This window comes from Protopterus annectens, chromosome 6.part0 (assembly GCF_019279795.1).
Source record: "Protopterus annectens isolate FY-2018-M chromosome 6.part0, PAN1.0, whole genome shotgun sequence".
In the NCBI taxonomy this organism is placed as follows: Eukaryota; Metazoa; Chordata; order Ceratodontiformes; family Protopteridae; genus Protopterus; species Protopterus annectens.
In genome coordinates this window covers 798114929-798132575 of record NC_056737.1, presented here as the reverse complement: position 1 = coordinate 798132575, position 17647 = coordinate 798114929, and the positions used below count along the sequence as shown (strand labels likewise).

The window sequence follows — 17647 nt, the reverse complement described above, 5'->3', positions numbered from 1 at the left end:
ACACGTGACTATGAACATGAACATTTAACCTATTATTACATTTTTGTAGAAAACATGACTATGAAGGGGCAACACAAAAATCCTTTCCCCTGTTGCTGATGCAGCCTCCTCTTGCCCATAAATGATAATGAACATGCAATGATGGAAACTCAGCAGTGGGGTCAGCTGAATAGCCTGAAGTCAGACTTAACCACGCAACAGCCACAGATGTTTACATTGCAAAGCATATTAAATTCCTAAACAGCCACAAACTGCTTTAAAAGTGTAGGGGCAGCTACAGATCCATGATCTTCAGACACTTGTGCAGTCTGCAATGTTACTACTTAATAATTATTTCTATACTCTCCTAATATCGCGGACAGTCTACTTCTGTAAACTTTTGCAATACAATTCCGAAAACTGTACAGCTCTTAAAAAAGAATAGAATTCATTCACAAAAGCCACTGGTAACAGGCATAATTCCTGCTATAAAAAAGCTGGTCACACATCAGAGAAAGCCTTCTTAGCAACCAAGCTCCAGATACTCTTCTACATATTTAATGCATTGTTAGAATTACTCATTTATCACAGTATCTTTACTGCACCAAATTACAAGCTAGTTACCTTGTACAGGCAGGTATCAACAACTTCATTGCAAACTTTCTCAAGATCATCAGTGATTTCTAGTCTGGACTGGATGAAATCACACAATTCTTCATTGCCCATAACATCCCAAATACCATCACAAGCTAGAACAATGAACTGATCTTCCTCAGATCTCTCTATCACAAATACTTCAGGCTCAGGTGACACAAGTTGTTCTGTAGGACCTTTCCCATGCACACACTTGTAGTCAAAGTCACCAAGGGCCCTTGACACTGCAAGTGAACCATTGACACGCTGAATCATAACAGATCCACCTGCATTCTGAATGCGCTCTTTTTCCAAAGGATTACTTGGTTTATGATCCTGTGTGAAAAAATTAACTTTACCATTTCTACAAAGAATGCCCCTGGAGTCCCCACAGTTAATAAAGTATGTGTGTTGTGGAGAAATCAGAACACACACTGCTGTTGATCCACTTCTATCTGCACCATGCTTCTTTTCAGAGATTGACCTCATGTGTTCATCTATCTGTAGAAAGCCTGTTCTGATTCCATTCTTGACACTTTCTACTGAGGACTGTCCATCAGAATCCCAAAAATCTGGGTTGCTAATTATGTGTTCTAACAAGTATTCACAACAGTATCTGGCAACCTGGGAACCCGCATGACCATCATACACAGCAAAGAATGACCATTCATGAAGACCACTAGGGAGACCAATCACAGCCGTATGAGCATCTTCCATCTCAACTCGCCAACCTTGCATGCTGCTCAACCCATAACTTAGCCCGTTACCACTTCCATGAGCATTATGCTTTTCCATCTTCGGTTTATCTAGAAAAGCTCCCATTTTCTCAGATCTGGAATAAAAAAAAATGAAAAGAAAACTTGAAAAAAATATTTTAAGCTGCTCATTATTCTAAATTAAAAAATCCACCATTCAGTTTTTTGTTTTCGTTTTTACAAATGCAATGTCTTGAAAACCACAACCAAATGTAAATCATGCAAGCACACACTTTGGATATTCAATAGCATCAACTGTGCTACATGGTTTTAAAGTTTAAAACTTATTTTCTGGAAACTAATAAATGAGAACTTGTAGTCAACATGCTCATCATTCAGATACATCACCTTAAAATATTAGCTTTCCAAAACTGAAAACAATAGGTGGTAGCTTCTCTTCTCACACAGAAAAAGACTAATATGAGGACTGAGTTGCACAGTCAAAGCTCTTTAGCTATTGCTTCTACTGAATGCAAAGTGTTTTCTTTATCTGGTCCAGTGATCCTTTTTAACCACAGCCCAACCCAGAGGCAAAACAAACCCAAGTCTTAATTTTTTTTTCTCTTTTATAAAGTCCAATGTCAAAGTAACTACTGCACATGCAACAAATGGACAACAATAAAATAAAGAAGGATTTGGAAAAGTAAGGACAGCTGCTTCAAAAAAGCGAAGGAGAAAAGACAGGGAAGACAGAAATGTACTCCAGAAGTCTGGAGCTGACAAATGACAGTCTACATAAAAACTTTTAGTTAACTAATGAGCCTAGGCTAACAAATGTCATCACTAATTTACAAACCTGAATGACACACATTTTATGTGCACATAAATGCACAAAAAATGCAACCAAGGCTTCCAAAATCAGTTTCCCAGACTAATAATGCCTGTTCATACAAAGCACCCTAACTGAGCGATGTAAACTGCTGCTACCTGCAAAAGCAGGACTGTACCACCCTAAAATACAGGGAAGCAGCTGTCATAAGTTGACGTGTCCTGAATAAGAAATTTTTACACATAATAAAAATCAAAGGAAGTCATGTCAAAGTAATGTCTGGTCATGCTCGCTTCTACTACCTATACAGATTTCTGCAAAACCTTCCTCCAAAATATAATTGAATACACACTGATGACCTCATAACTAAAGTTAGAATGACAACCTGACAATTCATCCCCGACTCACCACCCAGAGAAAATCAGTTCCTCACTCCACTTTCCTATTGGTGGATCCTCCTATATCAATGATGTCAAACTTTGATCATGACATCATAGGTGGGAACTGTCCTGTAAGAGGTACACCAAAGATCATTACTTTACCATAACATTTTTTCAGAGTAACATGAGCTTTACACAAGTGAAAAAAGATTGGTCACCTCACCCTCAAACATCAGTAGCACTCCAGAAAGATACCCTAGTGAGATGCAGAAAAGTGAAAGTAAACGTGTATTTTTCCATAGCTGCCAGCTTAATGCCTTTAGAGCAAACTAAGAAATAAAAATGCCATGAATCTATATTCACCCAACACAGCAGGAACAAATGGACTAAGGTGAAACAAGGGTCTGTGCTCCAGTCTGTTATTTACATTAACATTCAGTCAGTGTTAGTGGCTCAGAAAGTAGCACACATCTTTGGTGTTGAATGATCAGAAGACTGAGTTCTATTCCTACAGCAGGTACTCTGGATAATCTTCCAGTACTGACTTGGCAGTACAGCATAAGGGAGGTGATGTACTCTAGTGTGCTATCCTTTGAATGCAGCGTTGGGCAGATGGGACCTCCGTGCTGGTAGTAGCTCAGGTGGATGTAAAAAAACCCTATGGCACTTATTGAAAATAGTAGGGACTGCTTCATTATATTAACACTGATCTTTCATTATTTACACATTCATTATATTTACACTTTAATATTAAACTTTAAACATTTATAAAACTTCCCACATTCATTTTTTCAAAATGCAAACAACCATTTCATCTCCCCACTCATTCCACCACAACAATTTTTTATACTATTTATATCCTCAACATCTTTTCTATTGTTATACAGCAATACTTCATATTTGCATAAACAGGAGCAGCAATAAATAAACTTTTATCCCACTTTTCAATTTTCACTCCCAACCTTGTATTTCCCCAAACAGCACCATATCCACATATCAATGTTTTAAAATGCTTTCCAGTCAAACATATGAATAATTTCCAAAAACCTTAATTCTTCTTTGAATTAAAAAAACAACGCTGTGATATCCCTTCAATATTACAGCTATTACACATTATTCTGTCATTCTATATTTTATGTTACTTTTCATTGTCAGTTGGCCTAGTAACAAACACCAAAGAAAGTACAGTTGTGTACACTTACCATAAATGTAGATGTTCGCGTGTACTCACTGTTGCAGTCATTACATTTGGGTTATCTGCCTGCAGGTAGCCCTCAGCTGGCCTGAATACCAGAGTCTTGGATTCCTGCGTCAGATGCTGTCTCTTCTTCCATGACATCAGGTTGTCAGGGGTATAAAACATTCAGCCGATGCCATTACATCAGTTTTTCTTGCCCCAGATGTCAGGTGCCCCCATAATGGGAAGCAATTATATGTTATGTTACACCTCCAAAAAGCAAATACATTAGAAAGCTTAAATACACCAAACAAGAAGGAAAGGTAGAGCCAAGAGAAGTCAGGGGGCTGGAGGGAGGGTAACCAGGACTGCAACAGTGAATACACTCGAACATCTACATTTATGGTAAATGCACACAACTGTACTATGTTCTTAGTGTTTCACTGCTGCAGTCATTACATTTGGGTCAACTCCCAAAGCTAAGGAAGTGAGGAGGAAGTCAGAGAGCATTAGGGCCAGTTAATAAGCCCTGCAAGACTGCAGTGGCAAAACCAGCTCTGGATTTAGACAAAAATAGGCATGTGGTAATGCTTGGTGAAGGTATGTACAGAGCTCCAAGGTAGCAGCTTCTAGGATGTCCCTGGTAGGGACTCCTCTGAGGAAGGCTGTAGAGGTAGATGCAGCTCTGGTGGAATGTGATCTTATCCCCTCTGTGGGGTAGGTTTTCCATGGTGCTTATAGCAGAAATGAATGCAATGGGCTATCCATTGAGAAATGGTTTGCTGTGAAATGGCCTCCTCTGCCCCTGCAGCAAAGTCAACTAGCAGCTGTTCAGATTTTCTGAGAGGCTTAGTCCTGTCCAAATAAAAGCTAAGTTGTCTGTGCACGTCCAAAGAGTGCAGTATTCGTTCACCTTTGTTTAGTGGATTCGGGAAAAAGATAGGCAAATGAATGTTCTGATTTAGGGCAACACTAGACACCACCTTGGGATAAAGGAAGGATTGGCCCTCAGGGAAACCCTGTCTGCATGGAAGACAATGAAAAGCTCCACTGCCATGAGGGCCTGTAATTCAGACACTCTTCTTGCTGAAGTGATGGCTAGAAGAAAGGAATTTCAACTCTGCAGTTGCAGCTGGTTCAAATGGAGGGAGAGTGAGCTTTTCCAATACAAAGTTAAGGTCCCCGGCTGCAGTATTTGCTCGCCTGGGGGGTCTTAAATTTTTGGCCCCTCTGAGGAATTGCTTTAGCAGGGGGTGAGAGAATTTGGATGGTCAGTATTATAATGTGCTGAAATGGCAGAGGCATGAATTTTAATTGAAGAGAAGGATAGGCCCTTGTGGATCATTTCTGTTAAGTACTGAAGAATATGAGGTAAGCTGGGCATTGCTGTGCCCATCCCCTGAGTCCGGCTCCAGGAACAGTATCTTTTCCACTTTTCAGCATAAGATTTTCTAGTACTAGGCCTCCTTGCTTCCAGAATGACACCTAGCACCTGCTTACTGAGGGATGCTATTGGGGATCTCAAGGAATTAGCCAGGCTGCAAGGTTCAGGGTTTGAAGCTGAGGGTGCCGAATCTGGCCCGCCTGTTGGGACAGCAGGGAAGGTGTCTGAGGTAGGTGCCATGGTTCCAGCAGTATCATACTGCACAAGAGGGAGTACCAATGCTGGCGTGGCCAGTCTGGTGCAATTAATATTGTCCTTGGCTTGTCCTGTTTGATCTTTAGAAGAACCTTCGAGTGGAGAGGCAGAGGGGAAAGGCATAAACCGAGAGGCTTTCCCAGGTAAAGGACAGAGCATCCACTTTCCAAGCTCGACTGTGGGGAGTCCTTGTGCAGAATGTGTCCAACTGATAGTTTTGAGGGAAGGCAAACAGGTCTATCTCTGGAGTCCCCCATTTGTTCCTCAAGAGGCTGAATATTTTTGGTTCCAGTTTCCATTCGTGCGGGTCCATGAGATTTCTGCTTAGGTCGGCTGCCAGTGAATTTAACATGCCTGGCAGGAAGTGAGCTTGTAGGTGCACTTGGTAGCTCAAGGCTGTATTCCACACAGCCATGGCTAGTCTGCAGAGAGGGTACGAGTGGGTTCCCCCTGCTTATGTACCACATAACTGTGGTATCTGCCTTTACCAATAATTGTCCTGGAAGGATGTGGTCTTTGAAGGCTGTCAGGAAATTCTGTACAGCTAACATTACTTTTTGGTTGATATGGAGGTGCATCTGAATCGGGTTCCATTTGCCCTGAATGCACTACCCTGCCAAGTGAGCTCCCCATGCATAATCTGATGGGTCTGTTGTGAGGGTTTGGGCAGCAGGGGGTAGAGTGAAAGGGAGCCCCTTGTTGTGGTAGCAGGCCTCTGCCCACCAAAGGAACTCTGTCTTTATACAAGGAATGGTAAGAATCATTGATTCCAGGTCCTGAGAATGTTGGCACCATAGGCTTTTTAGATACCATTGTAGTTTAATCATATGCAGTCTTGCATATGGAATTAGTCGAATGCAAGAGACCATGAACCCCAGGGCGTGCAGAATTTTCCTTGCAGATAGCTGGGTCTTTGTGGCCAGTAGTTTGAAGTAGGCTGTCCAGAGAAACAAGTTTATTTGAGTGAGGAAAGCCATCTGGGAAGTTGTGTTCAAGCTTGCTCCCAGGAATACAATCTGTTGGCAGGGTACTAGGGGAGATTTATTTTCGTTTATGGTGTACCCCAGTGAGGTTCAAAGCTTCTGTACGAATGCTAGATGTTTTAATAGCAAGTCCTGGCTTTCTGCCTGAATAAGACCATTGTCCAGGTATGGGTATATCTGAATATTTCTCTGCCTGCAAAATGCAATGGCTGCAGGTAAACACTTTGTGAATACCCTGGGCGCAGTAGATAAGCCAAAGGGAAGTGCAGAGAACTGAGCCTGCCCTGAAGCGTAGGTATTTTCTGCAAGATTCCCTTATTGGAATGTGCAGGTAAGCTTCTTTTAAGTCTAAGGTTGCCAACCAGGCATCTTTGCCTAGCATAGGAAGCAGCTGTTGAAGTGTTAGCATTTTGAATTTTGGGATTACCAAAAAGGTGTTTAGAATAGAGAGGTCCAGGATAGGATGCCAGGAACTGTCTTTTCTGGGTACCAGGAAAAATCTTGAATACAAACCTTGTCCCCTTTCTTCTGCTGGGACAGGTTGAATAGCCCTGATATTTAGAAGGGAGTGAACCTGCTGTTGAGCCTCTGCCCACGGATTTAGGGGTAGGTCTGGCCAACAGTTTGGGGTTGGCAGGATGTGGAAGTGGAATCTGTATCCTTGGAAAACTATATTTAAAACCCATTTGTCCTGGGTTAGGAGTTCCCAGTTTTTTGCATGCAGGGTGAGCTTTACCCTAAGGGTGCAGGCAGTTGTGCAGGGCTTGGAAGGGTTAAGGTTAAGTCATTGTGACATTTTTCCGTAGGGGGGTGTCTTACTACTTCCTTGCTTTGGAAGTGAGAGCCCCCCACTGCTTAGGCCTTTGCATAGCCTCAGATTGTAACCTAGGTGGTCTGCTGTTCCTGGGTTTGGACTGAGGTCTGGAAAAGACTGGAAAGGACCAATTCTTTGAAGGCCAATGCCTACTAAACCTGGGAGGCTGTACTTGCAGGAAATCTTTAACAGTTTGCCTAGATTTAGCTTTTTCCTTCATCTTTTTGAGGACTACTACTACTGCTTTATTGCCAAACAGGTGGTCTTGGTTTAAGGGACCATCCAGTAATTTAGCTTTAACATGATCTGGCAAGTTTTGCTCCTTAAGCCAAACATGCCTTCTAAATACAGACCCAGTGACAGCAGACCTGCAAGATGCTTCTAAAGAATCAAAGCCACACTGCAAAGTATGTTTACCAACTTGTTCAGCAGAATGCATTGTTGTTGTTTGTCTTTCGGCTTTTCCCGGTTAGGGGTTGCCACAATGGAACTCCAGTCTGCTAATGATTGGCAGAAGATTTTCACAAACGCAGAGGTGCCATCTCGACGTCCAACCTTCAACAAAGGCACGCCCATTTACGCCTGTCTTTCGAATGGCCACCCAACCGCGGGGAGGACATGCAGACTCCACACAGAAGGCACACCCCGCACTCCTGCCGAGAATCGAATGATTCTGTAATTCTTTGTGTTCAGCACAGTCAGGAATCAATATCATTTTCTGTTTAAGTAGTCCCATTAAAATATGAAACTGGTAATTTAAAGCCCTAATGGCCAAAGTAGCAGAAGTGTATACCTTCTTACCCCATCTGTCCAAGGCTCTAGAATCTCTATCAGAAGGGGTAGGATTTTTGGCAGCAGTAGCCTTTAATGTCCTTTGGTCCTTGGGAAATGGTCTCTGGATCCGCAGTAGGATTCTTGAAGAGGAACTTATGAGAGTCAGGTACTCTAATACATGTCAGGTTTTCTGGGAGCTGGAGGTAGTGTGTCTGGGGACAGTCTAGATTCCAAGAAAGCATCATCCACAATGTCCAGAACAGGAGGGATAGCTAAAGGCATGTGTTGAGGAAGGAGTAAGAATTCCCTAAGCCTCTTTTTTCGAGTCAGAGTAATCCTGGCTTTCCCAGCGGAAATGCTCCCTGAGAGTGTGCAAGGTTTCACCAAATGAAAAATCTTCTGGAGGGGAAGAAGAGGGAATGGAATCCTCTGCATCGGAATCCTCATAGGTAGATAAGGGCAAATCCTGGTAATCAGAAGAAACAGAAATATCAGAATCCTGATCAGAAGGAAAATCAGTTCTAGGTCTCAGAGGGGGAAGATTGGCTTCCCCTAAAGTAATAAGGTATTCAGCCATTCTAAGCATTTGTTTGTTTAGGCATATGGGCCTGACCATGCGGTTTGGAAGTCTGTTTTCTAGGCGTGGGTCGAGTTTTAGGCCTGGATGAAGATGGCATTGGTTTAAAATGCAAGTCTGTAGGCCTGAATACACCCTCAGAAGCCGGTGACTGCACAGCGGCTCCGGACCCATCCAAGGTAGAGACATCCGCAGGTTCCATAGTCGAAGAAGCATCTCACGGTATAACGGACTCCGAATGGGTCTCAGTAGAGGCCTGCTAATCTGCAGTAGCGGGCATCATGGGCTGCAAAAGCGCCTCACTGCGTACCGGCGAACTGGCGACTAGCTTAACGGAAGAGTCGTCAGCAGTATTGGACCTATGCGGTCTGTCTCTGTCTTTATCCTTACGTTTTTTTTGGAATATTGGTAGTCAGATAGCTTACCAAAACCATTTCTGAATAGTTATACAGAGCACCAAAATAATTTGCTGCAAAAATAGACAGATGACGAATAGTTCAGAGGTTGAATAAGGCACAAAACCAACAGCGAGGGAAGTTGTGGTCTGGGCCTAAGCAAGGAATGCAGTACGAATGAAAATATTTGAGGTATTTGCTTTCCACAGGTAAGACAATTGTTAACTTTAACTGACATCGGTTAAAAGCAAGAAAAAGTATCCCCAACAGGGTACTTAGCTTTTTTGAAGACTTCAGTTCTGAAACTCAAACAAAAATTTCAGGAGTTGGCCAACCGGCACTTGCGAACTGCTTCTGCTTCGGGCACCACGTGGCAAGAAAGGCTGATGTAATGGTGTTGGCTGCATGTTTTATACCCCTGACGACCTGACATCATGGAAGAAGAGACAGCATCCGAAGCAGGAATCCAAGACTCTGGTATTCAGGCTGGCTGAGGGCTACCTGCAGGCAGATAACCCAAATGTAATGACTGCAACAGTGAAACACGAAGAACATCCAAAGTTCCCAATACCACATTAAAAAGCCATAAAAATCACTCGCCTAAAAACGATTAAGTCTTTCCTGCCTTTTCTTTATTATGTTCTTGTATTCATGCACCCACCCCTCCCCCCATTTTACCACAAGGATCAACGTTACAGTTTGCTTTCATTATTTTTATACTATTTTTTTTATTTTTACTTTCTACTTCATTATGATCAGTTTCCCTTGTTTTACTTTCACATTCCTTCCCTTCAAACCTGGTTTTACTTTCACATTCCTTCCCTTCAAACCTTTTTTATTTCTTTTTTCCTACTCCTACCATCCATACATCTTTATATATTTTTTCAAATAAATCTCATGACTGTTTTTTCAGACACTAACACCCAAAACATTTACTTACTCTTGAACACAGCTCAGTTATTAAATTCAAATTCCCCTTTTCTTTTACATTAGAGAGTATTTTGTCTTGATTGTGGGGATCAAGGTGGAATCCAAAGGAAATAAAATCACTTTTCGTGCAGCTTGGAACCTATATACACCACCTATATACAACAGCTTTCCCAAAATGTGTTTAACATGTAACCATTTTCTTAGACAACTGAAACACCCCCCCCCCCACTGATCTATCAACTTTTTATTCATTTTAGAATCTTTCTCCATTGTTCCATTACTATTTGTTTCCTTCCAAACATAACCCCTAGAAAATACAGTTGTGTAAAATCTTACCATAACAGTAAATTTCCTTCTCTTCACTGTTGCAGCATTCTTTACAACAGGGATCCCCTGTCTAGGGGAGTCCAACATCCGGTTAGTATACGAAAGACTAAGTTGTAATGGGTATGCCGTACGTCACATGTATACTCCCCAAGCATGGCGTAGGGCATGAAGGGGATGTCTGGACATACCATCCTCTGAACTGAAAAGCCCCAGTAGGAAGGACAGTCTAAGGAACCTATCGGGTAAATAAGTACATCCAAGAAGGAAAAAGGATTAGGCGGAAGGGGGAGGGAGCAAATACTGCAACAGTGAAGAGAAGGACATCTACTGTATGGTAAGATTTTACACAACTGTATTAGGTCCTTCCATATACATTGTTGCAGTATTCTTCACAACAGGGAGAGTACAACAGCTCAGGAAGAAGACTGGGAGGAGGAAGGGCCAGCAGAGCCTTCAAGAAAGCCATGAAGAATGTCTCTGCCAAAACCAGCTCTGTCCCTAGAAATTCCATCCAACTTATAGTACCTGGTAAAAGTATGGACCGAAGTCCAGGTAGCAGCCTCAAGAATAGAATTAGTATCCAAACTCTTGAAAAAAGCACCAGAAGAGAGTACAGCCATAGTAAAATTCACCTTAACAGAAGGAAGGCTCTTCCCATGAAAGTCGTAACAAAAATTTGCTTGGAAACAGCTAAACCTAAAGACCTAGGATGAACGGAAACAAAAAGCTGTTCAGATTTACAAATGGCTTCAGCTTTATCCAAGTAATATCAGAGTTATCTATGCAAATCCAAGGTGTGAAGAACCTTTTCACTAGCCAACTGTGGAGAAGGGAAAAAAGTGGGCAAATGAATAGCTCGATTATGAGACAACTCATTAACCACCTTGGGCATAAAATAATTAGTATGAAGAGACACCCTGTCCTTATGAAGAACCAAAAAAAAGGATAACAGCCAATAAGACTTGCAGCTCAGACACCCATCTGACAAAGGTAAGGACCAAAAGAACAGTCTCTTTCAAGAACAATGCTGTAAGGATGCTGAAGCCACAGGCTCAATAGAGTTTCTAAAACAAAATGAAGGTCCAAGGAAGGAGGAACAGGCTTCCTGGGAGGCCAAATGTGAAGAATGTCTTAAAGAAATTGTTTGGTCTCAAATCTAGAAGTCAAAGGCACACAAGCAGAAACAGCTGACAGGTGGGCCTTGACAGAAAAATATGCCAACCCAGCATTGAGCAATTCACACAAATAAGACAGAACCAAAGAAACATACACATTAAGTGGATCTAGGTTACGAGACCGACCAACAAAAAATCTCTTTCTATTTGGGCAAAGATTTTCTAGTAGTGGGCTTCCTAGAGTCTTGCAGGACCTGAAGCACATCCTCAGAAAAAAGGGTTTTGATCCCCTTCAAACACAATCACCCGGAATGTCAGTTGAAGAGTGGACAGGTGGGGATGAATGAGAGATCCCTTGTCTTGTGTGAGCATGTCTACCCTGCGAGATCACTTGTGACGACTGCCCTAGGTCAAAAGGGAATCACCAGCAAGATTTTGGGAGCATCACCAGCAAGATTTTGGGAGCATCCTGTTTTGTCTTGAATAGAACCCTCTGGAATGAGAAGGGGAGGGAAGGCATAAAGAAACATCCCCTTCCAAAAAAGGCAGAGGGTGTCTACCTTCCAGGCCAGGGAACATGGGTCTCCGGTGCAAAAGACAAGAAGTTTTCTGTTCAGAGGGGAGGCAAATAGATCTACTTGAGGAGTGCCCACACTGGTTGACAATGTCCCGAAACACATCCCTATGAAGCATCCACTCATGGGATTGTGTTACGAACCTGCTCAGAGAATATGCAACTATGTTCTGAACTGAGGAAAAACTGCATGAAGGGTCACTCGATACTGGGCAGCTAAATCTCAAACCTGAAGAGCTAGTCTGCACAAGAGAACACCTTGTATCCCCCTTGCTAGTTGATATACCACAGCACAGTGGTATTGTCCGTGAGAATTCTGAGGGGCCCTGGACGGAAGAGAGAATAAAAAGCCTGAAGAGCCAAAAAACAGCTCTCATCTCTGACACTAATGTAGTCTTTCTTTTGTCAAACTGACCAAAGGCCCTGCACTTTCACACAAGTGAAGGAAGCCCCCCATCCCATGTCCCAGGCATCTGTGAAGAGTTCCTGTGGGGGAACTGGAAGTTGAAAAGGCAGCCCTGGGTTGAGAGACAACTGATGAATCCACCAATGAAGTTCCAGCTTGAGACATGGAAGACAGGGGACTAGAAAAATCTAAAGGATGAGAATGTTGAAGAAAACTGACTTTAGAAACCACTGGGGCTTTCTCATATGGAGCTTGGCCAGAGGAAGCATAGGAATGGTGGATGCCATGTAACCCAGAGCCCTTAACTCCCTGGCTGTAATAGAAGCCAAAGGAAGGATGGATTGAAAGAAAGCAGAGTTAAATCCCTGGGAGGAGGCATGGATGCCACCACTGGCACAGCCTGTAAACTGCACTCTACAAAAACATAATCCTGTGAAGGAGTCAAGAAGGATTTTTGGAAATCTACAGTAAACCCCAGGCTTTGCAGGAGACAAACAGCAAAGCAAAGATGCTAAAGTAAATTTTTGGAGAAAAGGCCTGAATGAGCAAGTCGTCCAGGTAAGGAAAGATATACATATCCCCCTTGATCTGATGAAAGCAATCACAGGAGCGAGGCATTTGGTGAAGATCCTTTGGGCAATACAGAGGCCAAAGGGCAAAGCAGAGATTTGAAAATCTCAGGAAGTAACAGAGAAATGTAAAAAAAACTTCCTGAAAGGGGGATGGAATAGGAATATGTAGATAAGCATCCTCGAGATCCAGAGAAAGAAAAATCTGAGGAAGTAGAAGAAGAAAAATTTTGAAGGGATAGCATCCGAAAGAAGGAACCCTCAAAAAAGGTGTCTGGCAGAGAGATCCAGAATGGGTCTCCAGGTGTCTTCTTTCCTGGCAAACAACATACTGGAAGTAAAATCCCTTCCCCCTCAGAGGAGTTGGAACTTTTTGAATTGTTCCCTGAGCCAACAGGCCATGAAATACCTCTGGAAAAAAGGGCAGCTGTTCCTGAGGAGGTTGAGGAATTCCAAAAAATGTGGGAAAGATATTCCAGACCATGTAATACCCCTGGCGAATAATGGAAAGAACCAAGGAATCTTGTGATCTTTAACCAAACAGGAAGGGACAGGGGGAAAAATGAAGAGAAAGAGGAATGCGACTGAGAAGAGCAACAGGATGACAGTCAGGCAAGCACCTGGTTTGACAGGAAAAGAAGGCTTCTGAGCTGAAGGGGTTTGGTCAGCCTTAGCAACAGCAGCCCTTCTACCACCCTTCTTACCTTTGGGGAAAGGACGAGACTGTCTATGAACAAAAGCAGGCTTAGGGTAATGCCTTTGATATTTAGGAATGGGGGAAAATAAAAATGTTTCAGATCCGCCAAAGCTTTATCCTTTTGCTGCAGGGACTTAAACAACTCAGCAACAGCACCATCCAACAAATGTTTATTATCCAGAGAAGCGTCCTTAAACTTAGCCTTGATATCAAGCAAAGGTTGAAGCAGAAGCCAAGAACACCTCAACATAGAACCGAAGGCAGCAGCCCTAGATGAGGCATCATTTGCATTATAACAGCATTTAATGGAAAGGCAAGCAACCAGAGAAGACGTCCCTAATACAGAAAAAGCAGAAGTCTTTCCCTCAAAGTCAGAAAGGTCTGAAATAACCTGACAGACTTGAGAGAGAACAGCCAAAATACATCAGGTCATATAGGTCTGACAGCTCACAGCTCTAAAGGACAAGGTAGCAGAAGCATACACTCTTACCCAACCTCTCCATAGTCCTGCTATCCTTGGCAGAGAGAAGCAACTTTGTAGAAGACAACAACTTAAAAGGCTTATCAGAGGCAACTGATACCACATAAGGGTCAGCAGGGAGTAACTTATAAAGAAACTTGCAAACATTAGGCCTTTACAGAACCTATCTTTTTTTTTTTTGGAAGGAGGGGGCTAGGAATCAGGAGCCTGAGAAGCAGTGAAAAAGGCATGCAACAAAGCAGAAAGAACAGAAGAGACAGCAGAGGGACAGAGTCTCCATTTGCAGAAGCTCATAGTATCTCTTCTGGACATCAAACACCTGAAAACAACCCCATTTAAAAATTTCCATCATTCGGGAAACAGTCCTGACTAATAGACTCCTCTTCCTCACAACCATAATCTAAGGGAGAATGAATCTGGTAAGAATAAGTCAGGAATTCCTCATCAGAATCTTCATCCACAGAAGAATCTTGCTCCCTAAGCCTCTTAACAGGGGACAGAAGACCAAAGAGGAGCCAGAACAGAAACCCTCTGAGGAGGCTTCAGAGCCATAAGGGCATTAAACAGGCCTTGAGTGAAGTTTTGCCATTCACTCTGAGGAACTTGAGCAGCAGGAGAAATGTGCTTGTTTTTTTCTGCTTCTTTTTTAAAGAGACACCAGCCTTATAGTCGGCATCTCTTCCCTCACCAAAATTTGAGGAACACCCCTAGGCCCTTCGGAAAATATTGGTCCTGGTTCCCCTTATACATCTGAAATGGACATCTGCAAAGCCTACATGGACATGTACGACGCCAGATCCATGCTGGCCTCCAAAGCAGTTGCGGCAGAGGAATCTGACAAACTGAGCTGTCCTCTAGGCTTTCACTAGCCTTAAGAAAGACGTCTGGCGCAGGTGGCACAGCAGAAGAATCAGACCAAGCTTTCTTGGTCTTATTCACAGATGGCTGACCCCCAGGCCAGGAAGTTCCTTTCATGGTGTCTTTAGCAAACAGCTTTAGACATTGGTTTTCTAAATAACTACTGAGGAGAGAACTACACAATGCTTTATGAACAAAGGTCTGGCAAATTGTGCAAGACATATGGTCATGGGCAGCACCTAAGCAAAATAAGCACTGCTCGTGATGATATTTATGGGGAATATCTCCTGTACTGGCATTTCTCCTTTCTGGACAATATGAAACCAACAGCCAAACAAAATCAAAAAAGAGATAAGATAACAAAAACACCAACATGGCACTTATCTGAAAGTGGCTTGGTAACCAACAGATGCACAATGGGTCAAACAGATTATCAAAACTGGCATTCAGACTGGCAGCAAAGACGTTAGGAGTATGGTACATCCAGACATCACCTTTACAGCCTATACCATGCATGGGGAGCATGTGTGTGACGTACAGCATACCCATTACAGCCTAAAGGCTTTGGTATACTGGCCGGATATCAGGCTGCCTTAGGCAGGGGATCCTTATTGTAAAAATACTGCAACAGTGATAAGGAAGGACATCAATTTCAAATCTGCTAAAATTCTTGCCATTCTTACCACTTTTCAGAACCCTTTACTTTTTAATTTAACTGTAACCTTACTACACCCCAAATTTGTTCTGTTGCAAAAATTCTCTTTCATCCAATGTTTGTTCTTGCTACTAAAACCAAATCATCTGCACAGACAAATTAAATGGTACCTTTATCTCTTTGATAACCTCCCATATGCCATCTTCTAACCTTGCTCAACATTTGTGTAAATGCATTCATTACCATCACAAAAAAACAAGCTCAATGGCCAACTCTACTTCTCTGTTTATCTTTTCCTACCAATCCATCCATCAGACACAGATTTTCATAACCATTCCTCACTATCCGTATTTTTTTCTCCAACTTCGTATTTTAAAATGATAAATATTTCCCCATTATCAATACTAATCAAAACCATTTGCCACATCATATACTGTTACTTTTCCATCTCCTCTTCTCTATAAACTCAACCACTTCTTTAACCATCACTGGCATTTACTTTTCCCTTGTGCACCCCCCATTTCATTCTTCTTTCATGACAACCATCAGTCTTTTCTGAATAATCTTCATAAATATTTTGTCAATATTTCCCAGGGTAATTGGTCTACAGCTTATTTTACATTTCCCCTTTCCACCCACATCACTCACACTGAAATATTTCTTTGTGCACCTTCCTTCATCAATTCATTAAATATTTCCAGGGGAAAAAAATCTTTTCATTACCTGACATTTCTTTATAAAACTATACCCTAAATCCATCAGGACCTGATGTGGATTCTTCTTTACCTTCATTTATACCATCCATAACTCTTTTCTCTTAATTATTTTTTCATCTTTTATTTTGCATACACCACCTTGCATTATTTTTATATATATATATATATATATTCTGAACCCACCTTTCAACTATACACAAATTCCTTTTGTTTACATTTTAACTTTTTTATCCTTCTCTACATTCATTTTTCTTCCATTATATCCTAATTTCTTACCTAAAATGGACAGACATTTCTCCCTTTCAAATGTTTGTCTAAAAATCATTCTTTCCATTTTTCTGTAGTGGAGAAAGGGGCATCTTGGAAAAGATTATATAAATATTTTTTCACAAATTCATTTCTGCCCGTCTCTCACCCCCCCCCCACACCCATTTACACTGTTCTCACTGTACTCAAGTTTTTTAAACTTTTCTTTATACATATTCCACATCTATCACACTTCCATAAAACGGCTTTTGTCATACAATCTTCCCACAACTGCCCTCTTTCTTTATGACAGTCCATTCCTGTAATTTTGCCTGTCTTTTTAACCCTTTTCCTTCTTTTATTACATTTTCATTCTTTCCAATTGCTGCCCATACAGCTCAATGATCTAAAAACTTTGCTTCTCTAGTTCCATTAATTCCCTCATGTCATCTGATAATATATAATCAATCTATTTTAAGTATTCCGTCTTTTATTCTCTCCCTTTACCAATTTTTTACATATTTACTACACATCTTATCTGGTGCTTTCTTTTTATTTCTTAAATTGCAATTAGTCTCCCACAATTTCCTCTTTTTACCCATTTATATTTGTATACGCATATACTATTACTAAAAATACCTTCTGCCCAGTTCTTACTTCACAAACTCTCCCAGGCACCACCATTATACTGATTATAACCTCATTTTAAACACTGCAATAACATGCATCACTTCCTACAGTCAACACCATTTTTCTTTGACTCATTATAACTCCAACTACTTGTATTTTATGTCAAATTACCTGCGCATCTTTTCATACCATTCAAACCCCATTCTTTTAACATCACTCCATGTTACATCATTCAGTAATGTTACACTTACATTAACATGTTCCCTTTTTTGCATTTTCCTTCTTCCCCCAGGTCATCTTTCAGACTCCTTTTTCTCCTCCTGTCCTTCACCCAAAAGAGTCTTGCATCTTTTTTTCTGACTCAGAGCTCACATCCATTTCTTCCTCCTCAGTTTCTAATGCTCCAAACCAGTTTTTAAACTCAGTTCCTGCTAATTTATTAGTTTATGGACTTCATCTAATGAATCTTTTTCTACATGTTCATCTTGCTTCAACTCTCGCCCCCTATCATTCTCTTCCATCCTTTCTTGACAAAATTCCCCCTCATATTCTCTCTTTTTTTTAATGA

The 17647-nt window shown here is 41.6% G+C and overlaps 1 protein-coding gene across 10 annotated transcripts in view; it reads right to left on the bottom strand.

Moving 5' to 3' along the window:
• Window positions 1-17647, bottom strand: part of PPM1A (protein phosphatase, Mg2+/Mn2+ dependent 1A) — a 1336273-nt gene that overhangs the window by 801488 nt on the left and 517138 nt on the right. For all 10 annotated transcript variants that reach the window (XM_044074476.1, XM_044074477.1, XM_044074470.1 and 7 more), the window contains one exon: window positions 604-1444. In XM_044074476.1, the coding sequence (XP_043930411.1) occupies window positions 604-1434 (831 nt within the window). In that variant the 5' untranslated portion in view covers window positions 1435-1444. The remainder of the gene's footprint in view (window positions 1-603; window positions 1445-17647) is intronic.